At 35.5% G+C, this 22,284-nt stretch overlaps 1 protein-coding gene across 4 annotated transcripts in view; it reads left to right on the top strand.

Annotated features, from left to right (window-relative positions):
• MICU1 (mitochondrial calcium uptake 1) overlaps nt 1-22,284 on the top strand; it is a 231,387-nt gene that overhangs the window by 99,096 nt on the left and 110,007 nt on the right. For 2 of the 4 annotated variants that reach the window (XM_045842201.1, XM_045842198.1), the window contains exons 6-8: nt 7,888-7,899; nt 17,103-17,108; nt 18,257-18,371. In XM_045842201.1, coding sequence (XP_045698157.1) covers nt 7,888-7,899; nt 17,103-17,108; nt 18,257-18,371 — 133 coding nt within the window. The remainder of the gene's footprint in view (nt 1-7,887; nt 7,900-17,102; nt 17,109-18,256; nt 18,372-22,284) is intronic. The other 2 variants (XM_045842199.1, XM_045842200.1) reach the window with 2 other exon arrangements.

Genomic DNA, 22,284 nt, shown 5'->3' on the forward strand with positions numbered 1-22,284 from the left:
GCAAGAACAAACGTAGAAGTAGTATCACATCCTGGGGTCGTTTCTCTTGTACACTTGAATTTTGTGCAGTCTCCAGAAGCAAAGTAGAAAAGAATGGTCCAACTGATATTGACAAATAATTGGATAGTTTTTTTCTTGATTTGATACTTATCCTCTTTTCTCCTATTCTGTTTGACTAGAAAATTCCCTTAAGAAGTAAACGAAACATTCTTGTTTCAACTGATAGTCAGTAAAACTGAATTGGATTAAGCACGTTTTTAATTTTGGGGATGATCTTTTTCCAGAGCCCATCACTACCTTATGTTAATGTGCCTTACTCTAAGGATACTGGCAATTGCCTTTGTACCAAAGCCATGAAATGCATTATTATTGGCTCTTGCCTCATTTATGCATTTCCAAACGATCTACTAACACAGGCTGTGCATAAAGAGGCTATAGTCAACGGCCTTTGGTTTCAAGAATTTATTTGGTAGACAAGTGTTATTTTTAAAAATAATATATTCAGATTAAAGTTCAAAAATCTCAAAGCTGGAAAGAGTTCAGATTTTGTTAAAGGATATTTGAACTGTACATAGTACATAGTACATCACTGTACATAGTACATTAGCATTATACAGATGGTAATATAAATTATGGTCTGGCTTTTGTTTTAGTGAAACATGTCACAGATTAAACACACACACATACCAGCAATGTACAATATCTCTGCATTTTTCTTGTGACTTGTTATTTCTGGATTATTTCTTTAATAAAAGCTATGTTTTTCTGGATTTAATTTTATCATATAATAATTGGTCTATGAAACAAAGTATAACTTCTAAATGGATCCTTTCTGTTGTATAATTGTCAAATGTTTCTCTCATTTAATCATTTACTTGCTGTCTTTTATTGGTGGGGCCTACACCTTTCATTTCCCAGGTTTTCTTAACTCTCCCTTTTTTCTCAGCATAGCAAAGATTGAAATTAAGTTTTGTACTATCTGTTTCTATTGCATGTAATAAAAGATAATCCATATCAGATACCACCATGGTATTTTTTTAAGTTACAGTAGAAAACTTCATTATCTAGATAAAATTGTTTAAGCTAAGAATACCAATATTCTAGAGTTTTACTGTAATCATCTTCTCTCTTCTAAAAACTTTAAAAGTTCACATTCCTTTTTTTCAGGTAACAAGGAATTGCTCATTGAAACTAATTGCTCATTACTATCTTTACATCTTTTTTTTTCCCAGAAAAATAGATTTTTTAATTCTTTCCTCTTCATCAAGTTCCCTTTTCCCCCAGGCTCTCCTGAACATTTCAGAAATGGTGCCTCTGAATTGAGTTTATTCAATATTTGTAATTATAGCCCCCTTAGAATCAATTTGGAAAAAAGAATTAACAGTGTTTTATTTCCATCTCTTTGATGATGCATACCAGAATATTTGTTCACATGGAACAGGAGAACATTTTATATCAAATTAAAGTGAAAATTGTCCACATTTAGGTAAAAGAAATAAAAGTATAGTTAAAGGCTAGAAAGGGAAATACTGATTACAGTGTTTATAGCAGAAAAGATCATTAGCAGCAAAAAAGATGGGAGCCATAGTTAAAAATCAAAGTTTTAATATAATTCAATGTTTTTAATTGCTTACTAGGTTTAAAAGTTATTTTTAAAATATTAATAAATGAACTTTCTTTTTTTCTTTTCCTTTGTTAATTATATTTTTTTCCATTACCATTTAATCTCCTTATACCCACCTCCCTGCCAGCAATCACCACACTGTTGTCCATGCCATTCCCTTTAGTAGTGAGATTTACTTCCCCAGGGTGAGTGTGGGCACACATTTTCCTCTTACTGCTTTATTCAAGTTGTGGCTATTTACTTCATATCACAGATAAAATATGAGTCTGGAATAAAATGAAGTATAGTATCCTTTAACATATATAGTAGATTATATAAGAGATTTCCTGTCTTCTGAGAGTGAAATGTATTGCAGATCAAGAAAATATAAATTGGCCCTGGCTGGTGTGGCTTAGTGGATTGAGCATTGGCCTATAAACTCAAAGGCTGCTGGATCAATTCCTGGTTACGGCACATGCTTGGGTTATGGGTGTGTGAGAGGCAACCAGGCGATGTTTCTCACACATTGACATTTCTCTCCCTGTCTTTCTCCCTCTCTAACCTCTCTCTAAAAATAAATAAATAAAATATTTTTTAAAAGAAAATGTAAATTAGGAGAGGGTGGCCCGAAATTCTCATGGAGCAGAATTTGATAAATCTTTACATTTATTTGAACTGCTTTAATTCTCAAATTTGTATAGCACATTATGATACTCTTACGAATTCTGAATTGTTAATTAGGTGCATCTCTCCCCCGGCCTCCCTCTCTCTTCTTTAACTTCCAAAGAATTCAAACCAATCAAGTCTAAATTCTTGATGAATTGATATGTTCATTGAGGTTTTTCTACTGATCAGTATGAATGCATGGGCAGAATTTTATTGTTTTTGCTTCATATTTTTTTGATCCATGTTTTCATTTGCCCTATCAATCCCATCTTTAAAGGAGGGTATATCACTTGTGTTCTCTTTTTTATATATAATAGGAAAATTCTTGCTTAAAAACAAAAACTATAACAGATTCCAGGAGAATGCACAAAGTATTTAAATTACTTGAAGACTGAAGTTCTACACAATTAATTTCATAGTCACATATTATTTTAGAGGTAATGATTTAGCCCTTTTAGAAAAAAAATATTAGTGACTCACTGTTATAAGTGTTTTATGTTTCCAGTTTAAAGCAAATGCTCCAAATGACAGATGCTTGACTCTTTTTGCCTCTTGAGGTGATTATCACGACTAATAATATGAAAAAGAATAGCTTAGGCTTTTCAAGTGTTTATTCTGTGCCGAGCACCATTCTAAGTTCTTTTTTTTTAATATATTTTATTGATTATGCTATTACAGTACCCCATTTCCCCCCTTTATTCCCCTCCACCCTGCACATCCTCTCCCATCCACATTCCCCCCTTTAGTTCATGTCCATGTGTCATAAGTTCTTTAGCTTCTCCATTTCCCATACTATTCTTGCCCTCCCTCTGTCTATTTTCTACCAACCATCTATGCTACTTATTCTCTATACCTTTTCTCCCTCTTTCCTCCTCCCACTTCCCTGTTGCTAACCCTCCATGTGATCTCCACTTCTGTGGTTCTGTTCCTGATCTAGTTGTTTGCTTAGTTTCTTTTGGTTTTGTTTTAGGTGTGGTTGTTAATAATTGTGAGTTTGCTGTCCTTTTACTATACATGTTTTTTTTATCTTCTTTTCTTAGATAGGTCCCTTTAACATTTCATAAAATAAGGACTTGGTGATGATGAACTCCTTTAACTTGACCTTATCTGAGAAGCACTGTATCTGTCCATCCATTCTAAATGAAAGCTTTGCTGGATAGAGTAATCTTGGATGTAGGTCCTTGCCTTTCATGACTTGGAATACTTCTTTCCAGCCCCTTCTTGCCTGTAAGGCTTCTTTTGAGAAATCAGCTGATAGTCTGATGGGAACTCCTTTATAGGTTACTGTCCCCTTATCTCTTGCTGCTTCTAGGATTCTCTCCTTCATTTTTACCTTGGCTAATGTAATTATGATGTGCCTTGGTGTGTTTCTTCTTGAGTCCAAGTTCTTTGGGACTCTCTGAGCTTCCTGGACTTCCTGGAAGTTTATTTCCTTTGCCAGAATGGGGAAGTTCTTTTTATTATTTGTTCAAATAAGTTTTCAATCTGTTGCTCTTCCTCTTCTCCTTCTGGTACCCCTATAATTCAGATGTTGGAATGTTTAAGGATGTCCTGGAGGTTCCTAAGCTTCTCCTCATTTTTTTTTGAATTCTTATTTCTCCATTCTTTTCTGTTTGATTGTTTCTTTCTTCCTTCCGGTCCACTCCATTGATGTGAGACCCACCTTTCATTCCATCACTACTGGTTCCCTGTGCATTTTTCTTCATTTCACTTAGTGTAACCTTCATTTGTTCATCTAATTTGCAACCAAAATCAACCAATTCTTTGAGCTTCCCGTGATCACCAGCGTTTTGAATTGTGCATCTGATAGGTTGGCTATCTGTCTCTCGGTAGCTTAAAAGGATGGATTCTGGGGCTTTGATTTGTTCTTCTGTTTGAGCCATCTCTCTCTCTCTCTCTCTCTCTCTCTCTCTCTCTCTCTCTCTCTCTGGTCGGGTCCCACCTATTACAGTAAGGGGCGGAGCCTTAGGTGTTCACCAGGGTGGGGCATCCCAGTCACTGGGTTGTGACGTATGTAGGGGCGGGGTCCAAGAGGGAACAATGGCACTTGCTCCATTCTCTGTGGGTCATCAGTCCCTTCTGCTGCTTCCCCCAAGCAAAGTGGCCCCCTCTGGTGCCAATTTCCATGTGGGTGTGCTTGTACACTCCGTGGGACCCTCCAGGAACCTCTCCTGTGAGGCTGGGAGCCCCTCCCTGCTCCTCAACTCCCACAGATGTCCTCAATCAGTGTCCCGAGGCTCTATTTCCCAGCACTGGGGTCCTGGGTTGCGTGCAGTGCCTTGCTTTACAGTCGCCACCTCACTGGGTCTGCCAGTTGCCACCCCTCAGCCAAGGTCTGCCAGCTGCAGCTTGCACACTCAGGGTCCACTCGCTGTGGTCTTGCTCACTCCCGGATGCCTTACCGCCTGGTCCCAACTCGCTCTGCTCTCCACGCCGCAACCCGCACCTGGCTGCCCTACTCTGCCCCTCCTACTGGTCTGGATGAATGGGTCTATTTCAACTTCTTGGTTGTCCGACTCCAATTGAGATCAATTTTCTGTCAGTTATGGATGTTATTCTGTTTCTAAATTGTTGGTGTCCCTATCTTGGTTGTGCATGGAGGTACTGTGTGTCCACCTATGCCTCCATCTTGGTGGGAAGACAATTCTAAGTTCTTACACATAGTAACTCATTTAATCTGCACAACTACTCTTTTAGATAGCTTACTATTTTTATTATCATTTTACAAATAAAAAACTAAAGTACACAAAAGTTAAGTAACTTAATCCTTTTTTTTTTTTTAACTGAGCTCATACTGCTAGTAAGTGGTAGAGCCAGAGTTCCAAACTGGTAGTCTGGCTCCAGAGTTCACCACATTGAGTGCTGTGTGTGCCATACCATCTTTCATGTATCTAAGCTATTTGTTTATATGATCTCTTTGTAAATAGAAATTTCTCTGATTGTTTGCGTGTTAAATATAGCATCATTTGAATGGGGCCACTCATCTAGTCATTCTTTAGAGGAGCAAAAGTTTAGAATGCGATTCTATTGCCAAAGTGAACTCAGGAACTGATTCAGCATTTTCAAGAAGTCCTTTGACACCTGCTGCAATTTCCTCTGACTTTCAGTCTCAGATTTTTTCATCGTCTTTCTCACCCAAGGTCTTTAAATTATTTTAAAACCACTGTCTTGTTTTTCTCTCTTCTTATAAATTAGCAATTTTAGTTCTTTTGTACATACCACAGTCCTAAGAAAATATGGTTTTAGTGTTTGAAATATTTTTCTAGGGATTTCCATTTCGAGAGTCTCAGTATTTGACAACTATATGTAAAAGATTGATTGATATTATAGTATGCTGAATTGAGGATGAAAAATACATTATGGGTTGCTGAACTTCTTAGTGTATAATAATAGTTCAGGATGAAAAATGTGTGACTTTGCATATAGACGATCCTGTGTTCAATATGGACTCTGTCACATACTTGATGGGTAACCTTGGGCAAGAGACCACTTAACCTCTCTGTGTCAGTTACCTTCTCAGTAAAATCAGAAAAATAGGTAAAGTATCTGGCTGTACAAATTGCAACTATTTTGCATGACTTTGAGCATTTTACTCAATTTATGGAAGGAGTTAGCTATGATACATATTATCTTCTTTCTTGGTTTGTGTGAAATGCTACAGAATAGCATACCTGTGCATAATTACTCTCTCTGTGCTTCTTTCCTTCGCAGTTAGATAGTGCTCGTGAGTAAAGATCTACTCATGCTTGTAATGAGTAGTTGACTGGGATTAAATAGCTAAGCCCTGAACTGAAGAGAGAGCTCTATTTTGTTTTCTCATATCTGAGCTGTTCTGTGTTCACAGTGATTCATCTCACTCTTGTCACACCAATTCTAGCCTTAGGCTTGTAAATTGCTAAAAGCATTTTTTTAAAGATTTTATTTATTTATTTTTAGAGGGGGTGGGAGGGAGAAAGAGAGGGAAACATTTTTGGGTGAGGGAAACAGTGATGGGGAACCTGGCCCACAACCCAGGCATGTGCCCTAACAGGGAATCGAAAAGGGGACCTTTTGGTTTGCAGGATGACTCTGCTGAGGAGGGGGCCCTACTGGAATGATGATGATAATGAAGATCAGGGGCTGGATGACCAGCTGGAGTTGATCAAGGGTGATGAAAAAGAGGCTGAGGAAGGAGAGGATGACTGTTAAGCACATAGTGGGGTTTAGAAATCTTATCCCATTATTTCTTTACGTAGGCGCTTATCTAAGATCAAAATTTTCACCAGATCCTCTCCCCTAGCATCTTCAGCACATGCTCACAGTTCTCCCCATCCTTGTTCCTCCCATTCATTCATATTGTCCTGCACCTAGTCCGTTTTCACTTCCTTTGACGCTCCTAGTAGTTAAGCCTTACCCTGTAATTTTTGCTTTTAATTTTAATACTTCTTTATGACTTAATAATAAAAAGGAAGTATGGTTTTTATCACCTGTATTTAAAATAATCTCTTGTTATGCAGGGAGTATAGTTCTTTTCATTCATATATGAGTTGAGCAGTTGTTTCCCTAACTGCAAAGGCAGTGTCATCAATTGAGTAGCACCTGAGAGCAGCTTTGAGGTAGAGGTGTATGTGTTAACCTCTGTGACCTCTAAGATGTTATGTGGGGCTCTTTAACACAAACCTAGCAATGTATTTTTGTGATTGAGAGTTGGATGCATGGATGCATGTCAAGTGCATCCTTGAGGAAAATAATCAGTGTAATAGTCTTAAGGTTTGTTTTCTGAAGTTGATACTGTGGGTTATTTTTGTGAACAGCCTGATGTTTGGGACCTTTTTTCCCCCACAACAAACATGTCCCTAGTAAATCAGGATTTGGAGGAAAAACCCTGGTTTTTTCATTTTTATATTTTATAATTGTTTATTTCAAATTCTTTGTTTCACAGTAGGCTCTACAAAACCCCTAGAATGCACCAAATACATTTTTCTTTGAGTCCTAGTCATTATTATGTATACCAACACACACTACTCAAAGTATACTTCATTGGAGTGGGTATTGTATTACGGAGATAGGTAACTTTGATGTGGAGTGGAGAATCTTGCAAAACTGCTTTTATGTCCTAATGAAAAAAGTTGGGAAACACATTAACCCTTTTCATCAATACTTTGTGTCTAGTTGGTGCGCTTTTTTGAGCTTTTTGTTGTGTGCTAAATTGTTTTATCTTTAAACAGAAGAGGTTCAAACATGTCAAGATTTTAGGGAAATTGAAATAACTGGTGAATAAAATTTATTTTCTCCCATTTTGTCCTTTAAAAGAGATGAAATGTTTGCTTTCCCTTTAAGATACAGGTAATTATTTGTGTGCTTCCTTTTTATAGTCATATGGAGTTTTTCTACAATATAAGTTTCATTGTGGAGAGGTTAGATTGAGTTAGTTTTGGGGTTTTTGTACCTAGAAGATAATATATAAAACATATCTATTTAGTCCTCATTTTCTATTTCCAGGTGTTCAGTGATTTTATAACAGATTTTAATATGTCCTTTATATGTTATAATATTTTGTGATATTTATATATAGTCAGTTTGGAAGTTTTTGTTCATATAATGAATGTCAATTTTTTCCTTTTCTCACCTCTGATCAGGATTTCTGGCAGGTACTGACAGCATGTGCTTCAATTTAGTAATGTTCTGAAAGCCATAATAATGCTTTAGGGACAAAGGTTCAGCTCAGTGCATGCTCATGCCCTCTCCCTTCCCCCTTCAGAGAATGATTTTATTCCTTTCACTTTAAATTAACGTACTTTATCTTTAATATGACAATTCAAACACTGCACAAGTCCTTGAGAATATAGTACCTAGCATAATTTAAAAGAAAGGATTTTTTTAAAGTTTATTGTGTTCTTTATAAAATTGTTTACATTTATTATAATAAACTTTATCATGTCCATTTCACAGTATAGACTTACAACTATAAAAATTACGACATCACTCAAAATATTCACAACTCCTACCCATTAAAAAACCATGACAGGAAAATTTGGCTAGTGTATTTTAAGAAGGAAGTTTTAATATTATGTGTCACACAAAAGGTAAACAAACTGTTTTAATCACTGTATTGCATAAGGGATACTCAGTTAAATGGGCCATTTAAATAGTCTTAGTTCCTAATTAAACTGTAATAGTGGCTTCAGGTGAAAAATTAATATGAAGAAAATCATGAAAAAACAATTCATAGATTGTAGGCTGACAAAAGAGAATTTTAAGGACACACATAGGAAGTACTTTTTAAAAATTGATCTTTAAAACTTAGAGTCTTTAATTATAGCTTATAAATTATTAAAATTTCATTTTTTAAAAAACTTACTCTTACATTTCTTCATAAAAATATAAACTAAACTGAATTAGAACATCTTTTGGTTTAAAAGAATTAATTATATAATGAAAATCATAAGATGCTTCTTATTTTTATGGAACATTTTTCATGTGCTTCCTTGTTTTTAGAATGGGATATATTTTTAGTAGTACCAAATTCCAAACCAATCAACCTATTGTTGTTGCCATAGATTGTCTTATCTTTGTCTTTAACTGCATTGTGGAGCAAATCAACAAATAAGTAATTATATGAAAATAACGTATTGATAACCCCATTATCAATGTTTCTAATCCCTGAGATTCTAGTCTAGAATAGCTATGACACAAGCATAGTGCTAAAGAGCATAAAACAGATGAGATGCTGACACCTGTGTTGCAGAAAGCCACTTCCTGTTCTCTAATTAGAGCAAAACAGGTTGTAGGAGCAGCTAAAAACTTGTGTGATAATTGTATGGTTTAAGATTAAAGATTCAAAATGACTTGCTTCAGATAGGTGTCCTTCATAGAAAGTAAGAAGAGAAAAGAGGTAGAAACTGGTAAGGGTGTGGAAGTCTCTGGAATCTGCAGCACTGAGTAGTCAACCACCATTGCTGACAAAAGAGCACCAGTCTTCTTGAAACTCTGACTACCGAAAGTAATATTCTTCGATGAAAAAGGATTCAAAATCAAGTTTTACTGTATTCTTAAGGATACCTTATTAATACTCTTTATGTATTAAAAATAATGAACTTCTTTCTTTGAATAGGTAGTGGGGGATTGTTTATCTCTGTTGGGTTCTATAAATATCACACATTTTGGTGACTCTAGTATAAATCCTTTAAGCTTCCAAAGGTCAATGAGCAGAGCAGTTACTTTGTAGAAGAGGGCTTTCTTGCTTGCTTTTTAAATAAGGGTTTGTCCTTTGCATGCTAAGTTCCTATCACCTGTGGAAAGGCCTGATTCACTTCAGTTTTTTGTTAGCATAGAGTGCATCTTCAGATGCAGCTTATGAATGGTATCAGACACTTACTGTATTGCTTCCAGGAGTATGCATACTGTCTCTTTCCAGTCTCTGAGTTCCACCACTGAGTAAAGTCTGTTGTTACCACACATGTTTGACTATTCAGGTTGAAAAAAGAAACAATATAATAATTAACAATATAATAATTAAGAGCTCCCAAGAAGGGTATAATTATTTGGTTGTCCCAAATATTCAGACTTCTTTTATGAGGTTTTAAAATACATTTTTATTTGAGATTCTGTTTTGTTTGATTTAGGGTCAGCTGAACCCATTTGACTTCCATTGTTGATTTGAAAGCATGAACATGACTAACCATTACATTTTAACACCTTTATGTTTAACTTTTCACCATGAAACAAGATTCCAGACAAACTTCATTTTTCTTATTATTTTAGCCAAAACACTCTAGCATGTTTTAAGGTTACACAAATAAAGTTCTATGAAAACTACTCAAAACAGTTCTTTTCTGCCATTCTGGTTAAAATGGGTTCTCAGCCTAAACATCTACTGATGTGGTTTGGTTGCAGAGAATGTGTGAGGCAGTTCTTACTTTGCATATTTGTCTTTGCCATGATGCCTTTTTAAAAGTTTTAAACTTAAATAAAAAGCTTCTTCAGTTTTGTTAATTAAGAACAGTATAAAGAGCCATTACATTCTTAAACTGATACTCATTTTGAAAATTATTAAAATATGCATTTAAACAAGTCAAGATATAAAACTATGATATGCACCTCATACATCATTAGCTCATCTTTCTTTTCAAGATAAATGAGCTGATACAAACTAAGCCCCGAAGTAAATATTTTTCAATAGTGAACTGTGTTTTTTCTCCAAAAATACCCAATCCCATTAACAATTTAAGAAATTGTAAGCAGTGTAGATGCCTGGTGTATTTCTGTGATTTGATACAATATAACATGTAATGGTTCACCACATGGGTTCTAGAGTCAGAACATGACCTGTCATGCCATTCTGTAGCATCGTCACCTTGGGCTACTTATTGGGGCTACTTACTTATTTCATCGGTAAAGTGCTGGTAGTAGTATCACCTACCTCATAGGATTGCAGTGAGGCCTGAGAGAGATCATGCAAGTGCTTAGCACAGTGCCTGGCATAGAAATGCAAACGAATTTTAAAATTCTTGATATGTCTTAATGGTCAGTGGTGTTCAAAGAATACTTATAGATGTTTGATTTCAAAATGATTTACAAATTCTTCATCTAAAGGGTTTCCTCGTGGATAATAGTTACTAGAACAATATAAAACAAGTATATGACTGGTGATCCTCAGAGTGAAACTTTTTAATTTTTGTTCTTAAGATGCATTTTTATTATCTTTTTCCAAGTGGATGAAGGTGAAATACTATCTTAACATATTTTTCAAAATTTGTAGTGAGGTTGTTTTTACATGAAGTGATAGGGAAGCCTTTTGTAAACCATGTCACCAAAACCAAGACCGTTGCTGAGCTCAGAACAGTTCTTTCCAGCACTGATTGATTTGAGTGGCCAAAGTTCAAAACTAATTTTGAGATTTAGATAGCAGATAATTAATAACAGTAAAACATCAATATTTCAACCAGAGAAAGAATACACACAGTTTGAAGCAAGTGTGCAGATTTAATTTGGTAGAATGGGTGATTTTTCTCCTTCGTTTTTTAATAACACCTCATCAGTTATTGAGAACTAAAATAAATAATTTTAATAAAGTAGTATCATTTACTTGAAGTCAATGCTGTTCCAGTAGACTTCTGAATTTTTATCATTGCTTTAATCACCTCTTCTGCCACTGTTTTTTTAAGCATCTTCATTTGTATTCATTTTCCCTATAACCATGTAGTTATAGCCATGACATAGAAAAACATTTGCATTCTAGGCATTTGGAATAGTTCTCAGAGCTAAAGTGGTTAGAATTGGGACTGAAAAGAGAATGGCTTTCTGGCAGAATGAGGTTTATAGCATCTTAAACATTCACCTTCCACACTTTGTTGCACAGTAATTTATGTTTGCTTGCCTCAAGAACAACATTAGCTCTGAAAAGATTGGAAACGCTAAGTCAGGAGAAAAATAAATCATAAACTCCAAATTAGAAACATCTCACTTTAATTTTAATATGATATATCCCCAAATTCTACCTTTCTGCAAATTCATATATGTGATGAGGGAAGAAGAATAACACATTTTAACTGTGCAACATTTTCTTTTGACTTGGAACAGGGTGATTGTTTAAGATCAATATCTTACTAAGGCTTTGGCATCTATCTGTATGCCAACCAAATGATGATATATGAGCATTACTTGCATGGGGAAACTGCTGAATTTTCTCTTTCTTTCTAATACTCCAGCTCCTCCAACCCAACCCAACCCAACCTCAACCTTAGGTAGAAATACTATTTATCATCTAGAAATGATATGCCAAAATTGTATTTTCTAGAAGAAGCATATTATCTTTAATTTTTTTTGAAGTACAACTTCAAATATTTCTTGAGGGGTTTAGGTAGACTTTGAAATGTATTTTAGCAATATATAGAAATGTTAATATTAAATAATCCAATTATTTCAGCCTCATAAAGGCTGGCCTCGATTTAAATAGTAAAGGTGTGTTCTTTATGAAATTTTCTGTATACCAGGGATGTTTTGAGGTTCAGGATGATATGGTGTCATCTATTTTACTGTCACAGTCTCATCAACTTCTGTTTGACAGGAAACATTTATTTTGAACTGTAGAAGTTGAAAAGCGGGTATTTACTAGAATAAGTAATGAGATTAAACTCCTAGATACGATTTTTCTCTTTGACTTCAACCAGTTGAATCCTAGGAGTCAAAGTTATTGCCCCTATTTTGATCAATCTTGTAACACTTAGGATTCACTTTTGAGCACAGTGAGCAATAAGGAGTTTGAATCACATAGGAAATCCCAGTCCCAGAGCTCCTGATGGCACCTGCAACTTAAGCCACGTTTTATAAGTTTATGTGATAGATCAGAAACCAGAGTGTGAATGCCCTAGCAACAAAGCCATCCTGATAAAACAAATCAGGTTATAGACTCACTGAGAAGTGTGGCAATTACACTTGTATAAGGGAAGATTTGCTGTAAGTTTACTCTTAAGTCTTTCTGTTTATCTAAAAAATAAAAAGAGGATAGTATAATTAAGATCAATACCAGTACCCTTATGAGATTATTTATTTGCCTTTACTTGAGGTCAGTAATTAGAATGTTCTAGTGATATTGAGCCTATAGCTATGTTCTAAATTTTGAAACTGATAAGATGAAAGGCTAGGTCTTGTAAATGAATAATAAAATAGTTAAATTTCAACTTATTTAAGTCAGTGAGCACATTGCTTTTAAATATTTTGCATAATTTTGTTCTCCAAAAGGGAGTAACATTTGCCAGTAAATTGAATAGAAATATTATTCTGATCAGTTCACCGGCATTCTGTTCTCACAGCCTTATTTCAGGAATTCAAGTAATTGCAATAGAGTTTGATATGCAACTTCTAAGATGCATGTAAAAAGATAACTGTGTAAATTATCTTTAATTACAATCTCTTTTTAAAATACGCAGTTCTGTTTCATTTTCAGCATATACGCTGGCGTAGTGTTAGAATCTTTCCTCAGGAACTTTATTATGATACAAGTTCCTCATAGACCCTTACTATAATTTTTTTCTTGTTACTAAAATAATATCTTAATATATTACTTAATTTCACATTTTTGCCCTTACAGTAGAATTAGAATACATTTTGTTTTTATTTTTATATGCAGAAATTTCCTTTTAGTTTGTTATATTTGTTATTTATATTGAATTATGTATATTGAATTAAATACAAATCCTGTTGATAGATTTTCCTAGTAAAAATACATATTAATGTGAATGTTCATAACCACCTCTGAGACAGAGAAAGTGAACACCATCACCAATCCGTTAAGTAAGGAACATTGTTTTCTTTGGGCTGTGCCTCCATGTCCCCTCTGATATGTATACATGGTATTGGCTTAGGGGAAAACAACTTAAAACTTAGTCACAGATTAAGTTAAACATTACCCAAAAGATTAAATGAAGGGACATTGTACTTGACATTCCCAATTGCAGAGTACTGATGAGACTTTGGAGTAAGAAAATAAAAACCTAGAAACATCTCTCCACTTTCCTTTCTTGAATCTTGATTTTCCATTTTTACCATACTTCAGGACTTCAAGAAATTTATTCATTATCAAACTTTGGTTTTATGACAATTTTGGTGTTTGTGATTAATGTCATGAGTTTTATAAGATTCCTCATTGGAGTTTTATCACTTATAAATTGTTAGAGTTAATAAATCAGAAATATAGGGGTTGGCAAAGTAGGTTTATGGTTTTGAGTACATGAAACAGAGTTTAATCTTGTATTATTATTTATTATTTTACTATTATTATTATTAACCTGCTTTTGCCCACCTCTATATAACCCTAAATATAACTGAATCACTCTTTGACAAGTGGATATATTGGAAAGCATACATGTAACTCCTCTCCGTCTCCTTGTACCCCAATCCCAACTCCAAAAGCATGAAAGAGTAGTATAGACCTTTACTCTAAAGAATTAGAAGATTGTATTGCACAGGGCACATTGCAAAGCATGGCTAATTTTCAAGTCTTCTTTAAAGATCTGTTTTTTTACTCCTCATTTTTAAGGAGCAACTCTGAAACACACACATTCTTTGTTCTTCTCCTCAAGCACACATATGCACATATGTTTCCTCTTTCCTCAGTTTCCCCTGACTTTTGAAACCTTCTGTTCCCCTCTGGTCATGACTCATTCTCCTTTTCTGTTTACCTTTCTAGAGTCTTTTTTTCTTCTATATCTTTCCTTCCAGATGTCTTCTGTTTTTTCTTATAGACAGCAATTTGGCATTCTTTTGGCCTCTCTTGCTCCCTATCAATCTACTGAGCACAGCAGAGTTCTCATTCACAGTTACACAAACAAATATTTTCTCCTTTAGAGGACTGAGGGTTGCAAACATGGACATATCCCATTTCATGTAGTAGAGGCAGGTGCCTTTCTGGACAAAATCACACTAATTTAATTAGCGTTGTGAAGTGTCATTACAATGTAGCCCCTATAGAGATGTGTTCCAATAGCAACTCTGAATTAATACACAATCAAAGTTCTGTTCAGTGACATCTTTATTATCTCTGCAGACTTTATAATTGTCCTAATGGTGGGGGTGGCTAGGCCTAAACCAGGACTGCAAATGGGTCTTGTATAGTCTCTCAAGCAGCCTTTTAAAAAACCGTTTAAATAATTCCATGATTATTTATACTTTGAAGAAACAATCATATACGTTGCTAGTATTGAAAGACCCTGGAAAGAAAATGGGCTTTTCAAGTCAGAAAATATTATAGAAGAGTAGATCTATACTTACATGGTAAAATAATTTTTAACAAATGGCTTAGGAACAACTAACTGCATGTCCATAGTTTAAAAAAATAAACCTCACCCCTTATGTCTGTATACACAAAGTTGACTTGAAACGGACCATAGTCCTAAATGTAAAATCTGTAACTATAAGGCTTCTAAAAGAAAATATAAGAGACTATTTTTATGGACTGGAGAGAGGCAAAAATTTATTAGCATATAGAAAGCAATAACCATAAAGGAAAAAATTGATAAATTACACTTCATGAAAATTATAAATTCTGAATGTTAAAATAGAAATTTGTCAAAATAGACAAGCCACAGAGTAGCAGAAATATTTTAATAAGTATATTTAACTATATTTTTTTATGGCTGAGCAACAAATCTAAAGCTTAGTGGCTTAAAACAACATTAATCATTTCTTGTCTGTCATCTTTTCTGTGAATGAAAGGGAACAATTGGGAGCAACTGGACTAGATGGTTCTGACACAAGCTATCTCGTGAGGGTGAAGTCAAATGTTTGCTAGGACCTGAGTCATCCGGGCTACCTGAAAATGCAAGATTCATAAGTTATATACCCAAAATAATTGAAAACAGATAGTCAAACAAGCATTTGTGTGTGAATGTGCATTGTAGCGCTAGGTGGAAACAACCCAAACACCCTTCATTGGATGAATGGGTGAACAAACTGTGGTGTATATACAATGGAATATTATTTGGCAATAAAAGGAATACTGATTCATGCTACGACATGAATGAACATAGAAAACATTATGTTACTTGAAAGAAGCCACACCATCTTGTATAGTTGAAATGGTGAATTTTATTACAATCAAAAATAAACCTCCAAAGGGAAAAATAAAGGTAAAGAAAGCTGTTCTGGATTAATACATATTAACGAGATAGGACAACTAAATGCCATTTATGATTATATATTGCACCCTGAACTGGGGGAAACATAGATATAAAGGAAATTACTGAGAAAGTAGACTAAATTTGAAAGTAGACTGGATTAGGTAACAGCGTGTAGTAGTATTAAGTAGTCTGGTTTTCTTAAATTTATACTGTGATATGTAAAAGAATGTGTTTATATGAAATGTACACTGAAGTATTTAAGTATAAAATGTAAAATGTGTACAACTTTCAAAATAGTGCAAAAGAAAATATATATTGATATAAAATAAAACAAATAATGTGTAAGCTATTGGTGAATCTGAATAAAAAGTATATAAGAGCTCCTATATGAATCTTTACACTTTTCTGAGTTGAAAATATTTCAAAATTAAAAGTAACCAACAGACCTAGACTAGTCTTTCTGTTCATTGTCCAGATGACTATTAGGAAAATAATGGTAGGTATGCTTCTTTATCTTAGCTGCCGCTGCCACTGCCACTGCCCTGGCCACTGCCAGATTTTGTCTGGTTCTCAACTTCTGGATCCCAGTGTATTTATTTTATTAGCTTATACCATTGTCTCCATACAGTTATTACATAGTTAATACGAAGTACTCAGCTTCTCAACACATTTATTGTTCTGGCTAGTAATGGTATGACTTCGGGAACAGATTCTCATTTTGTGTATTTTTCTTTTTATTCATATGCCTTACTTTTGCAGTATCTTGGATGATTTTTTAAAATGTAACTACTTCTTTTACTTTGGGAAATTAAAATACTACCTTTCCCACTGAAGGGCTTTGCTGCTCCTGTTTTCATCCAGCAGCTTTTTCTGACTGAAATTTGTGTTTAATCTCTTGACAGAAGATCAAGTGTGGTATGAGATCTAACCTTAATTTGAATATATGGGGCTGTGTGCTCATTTTCTGTTGTCTCAAAGAAGTAATCTCTGAATGCAGTCCAGCAGGCCATGCTTTCTGTCCGTCATAAATGAATCTGAGAAGCCCTTTTCTAAGTAGAATCTGCCATATGGATTTTGACCTTTCTGTGGTTACTGTTTCATATGGACAAACAAATATTCAGTAAAGGCTATCAGTGGGTTTACTGAAAAGATCATGGTAATTCACTTGGTACTTGTGTTTTCAATTGGTTAACTAATTTTCTTTCCTTTGTGGTGTATGATGGGATCTTCACTAGACAGAGGTAACCTACTGGGTAGTTGTGTGCCTGGATGCTGGTGTGGTGGCGCTTGTTGGTTTAGTTTTCATGATATTCCTCCCAAGGTTATGATTGCAATGCTGCTTATTATTTGCGCTTGCATGACATTATCACTTTGATTGCGCTTTCTTGGTTTGGGTTCTTGATGCCTCCTCTTTCGTTTTTTTGGTACCCAGAATAATTTCTTGAATATCTTAGGTTGGCCCAAAACTTACAGAAATTAGTTTTAAGTCTAACTCTTTGGTGGATCCTTTTCCGTTTTTGAGAATATTTTCAATGTCACCACTAAATTTATAATTCATGAATTCAGAAATTGGGGTAGGTTTGCTTAAGCACCCAGGAAGAGACCACTTGCCAGACTATTACCGCACCTGATAATTAACTGTCTTTGCAAGCTTTATAGATTAAAGAAAAGGAATATACACTTAGAGTGAAATCTGACTTTGAGGAGAATTTCATCATACAGCTGAAATTTAGGAGCTTCCACCAAGGTGACAGTAATAATAAATTAAACCATGTCTGAAGCTTGGCGCGCATGTCTGATTTGCCATTATGTTTTAGAAATGCTGTTTACTCTACCAGCTCTTCTACATTCCAAAGCTGAGATTCTTGGGGGTCATGGGAAAAATCAAAATTAGTATTTCAGAAACTAGTTTCTGAGCATTTCTGTGGGCCTTGGAACTAGTTGCTTACTTCTTCATTTCTAATCACTAGTAGTATAGTTTTCATGGTCAATTGGAACTGACTTCATTTTAGTTTTTTCATTTGTTTGTTTTTATTTTTTTTCTCCCTTACAAACTTCTATAGAAGTAGGATTGTTTTTAAAACTGAAAAACAAAAATAGCCCTGAACTGGGCCTCTGTATGTTAAATGACAGGAGTTCATAAAATTGAAATTATTTTCCAATGTTCATATTAGTCCCGTGTTGAAACAAACAAAATTATCTTTTGTCTTACAATTTTAATCATCTTGAAAACTGTAAAGGATCCGTTAATTTGGAATGACCATCAGAGAAATGCTCGTGACAAATACCATAAAACTGTCAAATAAATGGTGGGTTATCTTTGACTATTTATGTTCTCATTCTGCTCTGTCTTCTTTTTATCTTTTGATGGGACCCATATATCTAATAGAAAATTGCCCAGGAACGAGAAAAATTTGCTGATGAAGGCAGTATATTTTACACCCTTGGAGAATGTGGGCTCATATCCTTTTCAGACTACATTTTCCTCACAACTGTTCTTTCTAGTAAGTATAAACTATTATTTTTATTTGTTTATGGGGAGCATATGGGACTATAAAAAGTTAAGTTGATTGGAGGGGGAAACAAGACATGTTCGTAGAGTTAATTGGTTATGTAACAAAATTTTGTGTGTCTTGAATTCTCTATAACTTGTATGTAGAACCACCTGAGAAAGAAAACTAAAGTATCAAGGTAAAGTTAAAAAAAAATTTAAAACATAGCCCTGGCCAGTTGGCTTGGTTGGTTGGAGCATCATCCCGAGCACCAGCAAGGCTGTGGGTGTGATCCCGGTCAAGGGCACATGCCTAGGTTGCAGGTTTGATCCCATACCTGAGGCAATGGATGGATGTTTATCTTTCACATCAATGTTTCTTTCTCTCTATCACTCTCCTTTCCTTCCCTCCTTCCCCCCTCTCTCTCTTCCTCTTTGTCTAAAATCAATAAAAATATGTTTGGGGGTAAGGATTAAAAAAACAATAATAGGACTTCTGGCCAAGATGGAGGCATAGGTAGACACACTGTGCCTCCTCACACAACCAAAATAAGGACAACAACAATTTAAAAATGAAAAACAACCAGTACTGACAGAAAATTGAACTATATGGAAGTCCAACAACCAAGGAGTTAAAGAAGACACACTCATCCAGACTGGTAGGAGGGGCAGAGTCAGGCAGCTGGGCAGAGAGGACAGGAGGCAGGGCCACTGGTGGACCCCAGTCTCGCAAGGCAGCAGCAGCAGCAGCAGCGGGCGGACCCAGCAAGGCGGCGAATTGTAGAGGGGCGTGGCCAAAAAAATTGTTTTGGCTACTGTCTGTGTAATTTTTACATCTAGGATTATCTGCCATTGCCTGATTGACATGAAGAGTAAAGACAAAGCAGATGAAAGGCTGATTTTATGCACTGTTATTTTAGCCTATGAGAGCTGCCTAGAGTATGGGGCCAGTGGCGCAGTGGATAACACGTCTGACTGTGGATCAGAAGAGGTGCCTAGAACTTCAGAAGTGTGTGTAGGCGTGTTGTGTGATGTTTCCATCGGTGATGGATCACATACACAACAGTGGAAAGCCATACGACTTAGGTGTGTAGTAGGCTACACCATCTAGATTTGTGTAAGTGCACTCCATGTTGTTCACACAGTGATGAAATCTCCTGACACATTTCTCAGACTGTTTCCCTGTTGCTAAGCAGCGCATCTGCATTTTCATGCTGTGAGGCCAAAAGTGTCTCATAAGTGTCTCGCCTTGTTTATCAATAACTTCTTTCTCTAGCATAACCTATTCTTATGGTTAATTCATTGATTTTATAGTAATGCAGCTTCTGACAAAATAATAAGATATTACTTAAATATATCAATAACTTATGATATTCACCCTGGCCTGGTAGCTCAGCTGGTTGGAGCGCTGACCCGTTATACCAAGGTTGCGGGTTCCATCCCCAGTCAGGGTACATACATGAATTATCCAATGAGTGCATGAATAAGTGAAACAACAAATTGATGTTTCTCTCTCTCTCCCTTCCTTTGTCTAAAATCAATAAAAAAGAAATTTAAAAAAATAAAATAATTTATGATGTTAAGTTCATTTTGAGCCAGATATATTTGAGAAACTATGCCATTTCAGTAGTTCCTGCTGTTACAGAAAATTGAGCATTTACTTTTTTTTTATCCTCACCTGAGAGCATTTTTTAATTGCTTTTAGAGAGAGGGGAGGGGGTGAAAAGAGAGAGAGAAACATCGATGTGAGAGAGAAACATTGATCAGCTGCCTTCTCATATACATCCCGACCAGGAATCAAACCCACAACCTGGGTATGTGCCCCAGCTGGGAATTGAACCCGTGACCCTTAGATCCAGGGGATGATGCTCCAACAGACTGAACCACACCAGCAGGGACAAGCATTTACATCTTTGTATCAACAACCACTCGAGAATTTTAATTTAGATGAGCCAGAACTAAGTAGTGTTTGTGTCTCTCTCAAATCTGCTTGTGGCTATACCAGAAGCTTTAAATATTTTTTTTTATTTACAGAAGAAAGTTAATCCTTTGGGAACAATTGCTTGAGATTTGTTCTGAGGGTTCAAAAGGCCAAAGAGAGAACATAAGACTAAAGAAGCAAATTATGGCTTCTAACAAAAATAACATCAAAGAGTATTCTGATGATATCTCAAGGAAGATTTCATAATTTTATTCCCATGATTGAACCCAGTCTCCTATTTGAACTGAAACACTTTTATATTTTGGAAAATTTTAAATTCTAGTAATTCTAATATTGACTTCAAATGTTACAGAAATCTGATTTCTGTAGCTTTATCCTTTCAATACAAATAGCTGAGATGGGGCTGTGCGCTAAAAAGGGTATCGAACGTGGTGGCTGGGAATGTTTTCTGTATGTTCTACAAGCTGGTGCTGCCACCAAAATTATGTCTGCATGCACATTTTCCTCTCGTGAATGGCCTGTGAAGCTTTCTGCTACTTTTTTGTGGATTTCTCTATGACACCTGAGATTCAGATAGGAACTCTAGAAAAGAGGAGGATGGCCCTTGGTCCTACTTCTCTGCTCCTTAGGCTCTCAAGTTGAAAGGCTAATTTATCAATGGGAGCAACTTGTGATGGACTTGGTGAAGCAAGAAAAATAAAATTTCAAAATAAGATAAATTTCATGCCTTCTAGAAAATATCCTAACCTATAAAATTATTTCTTTTTCTCCTTTCACTCTTCAAATCAAAACTGTCTTTCTCCTATCATACCTTAGCTAGGATTTTACTTTTTTTCAACAAACATCATAATTTAAATTTCATGTATTAAATTGCAAATGAATTATGGTACCTCATAACAGCTCTAGAGATATTTGCATGAAGATGTTTGTTAACTCAAAAGAATCTCTAATAATGAAAGTCTAAGCAGTTTATAGTGTCACCTAATAGTATCTTTTTTTAGTTTTTATTGAACTTATTGGGGTGATTAATATAATTATATAGGTTTCAGGTATATAATTCTACAATATATCATCTGTATATTGTATTGTGTGTTCACCATCCCAAGTCAAGTCTCCTTCCACCACCATTTGTTTCCCCTTCACCCTCTTCTTCCTCCCCACATCCCACTTTCCCTCTGGTATCACCATACTGTTGTCTGTGTCTGTGAGGTTTTATTTACTTATTTTTATTGCCTAATCCCTTCACCTTTTTCACCCACTCCCTAACCCTCTCCCCTCTGACAGCTGTCAGTTTGTTCTCTGTGTCTGTGAGTTTGTCTTTCTCTGATAGACTTATTTTACTTAACACTGTCCAGGTCAATCCATGCTGTCACAGAAGGTAAGATTTCCTTCCTTTTTAGGGCAGAGTAGTAGTCTGATACCATAGTTTTTTATCCACTCATCTACTGATGGGCACTTGGGCTGCTTTCACATGTTGACTGTTGTAAACAATGCTGCAGTGAACATAGGGGTGCGTATATTCTTTGGATTAGTGTTTCAGGTTTCTTTAGATCTATTCCCGGACGTGGGACTGCTGGGTCAAAAGGAAGTTTAAATTTTGGAGGAAACTTAATACTGTTTTCCACAGCGGCTGCACCAGTCTGCAGCTGCTCTAACAGTGCACTAGGGTTCCCTTTTCTCTCCACATCCTCTCCAACACTTGTCGTTTGTTGATTTATTGGTGATAATCATTCTAACAGGCATGAGGTAATATCTCATTGTGGTTTTAATTTTCTTTTCTCTGACGATTACTGGCATTGAGCATCTTTTCATATGCCTATTGACCATCTATACGTCCTCTTTGGAGAAATGTTTTTTCAGGTCTTTTGCCCATTTCGTAATTAGATTGCTTGGTTTTGGGGTTTGGGGTGTGTGTGTGTGTGTGTGTGTGTGTATGTTGAGTTTTATACATTTTCTAAAAATTTTGGACACTAATCCCTTATCA

This window comes from Phyllostomus hastatus, unplaced genomic scaffold (assembly GCF_019186645.2).
Source record: "Phyllostomus hastatus isolate PE091 unplaced genomic scaffold, TTU_PhHast_1.1 phas_contig_38, whole genome shotgun sequence".
Classification (NCBI taxonomy): Eukaryota; Metazoa; Chordata; class Mammalia; order Chiroptera; family Phyllostomidae; genus Phyllostomus; species Phyllostomus hastatus.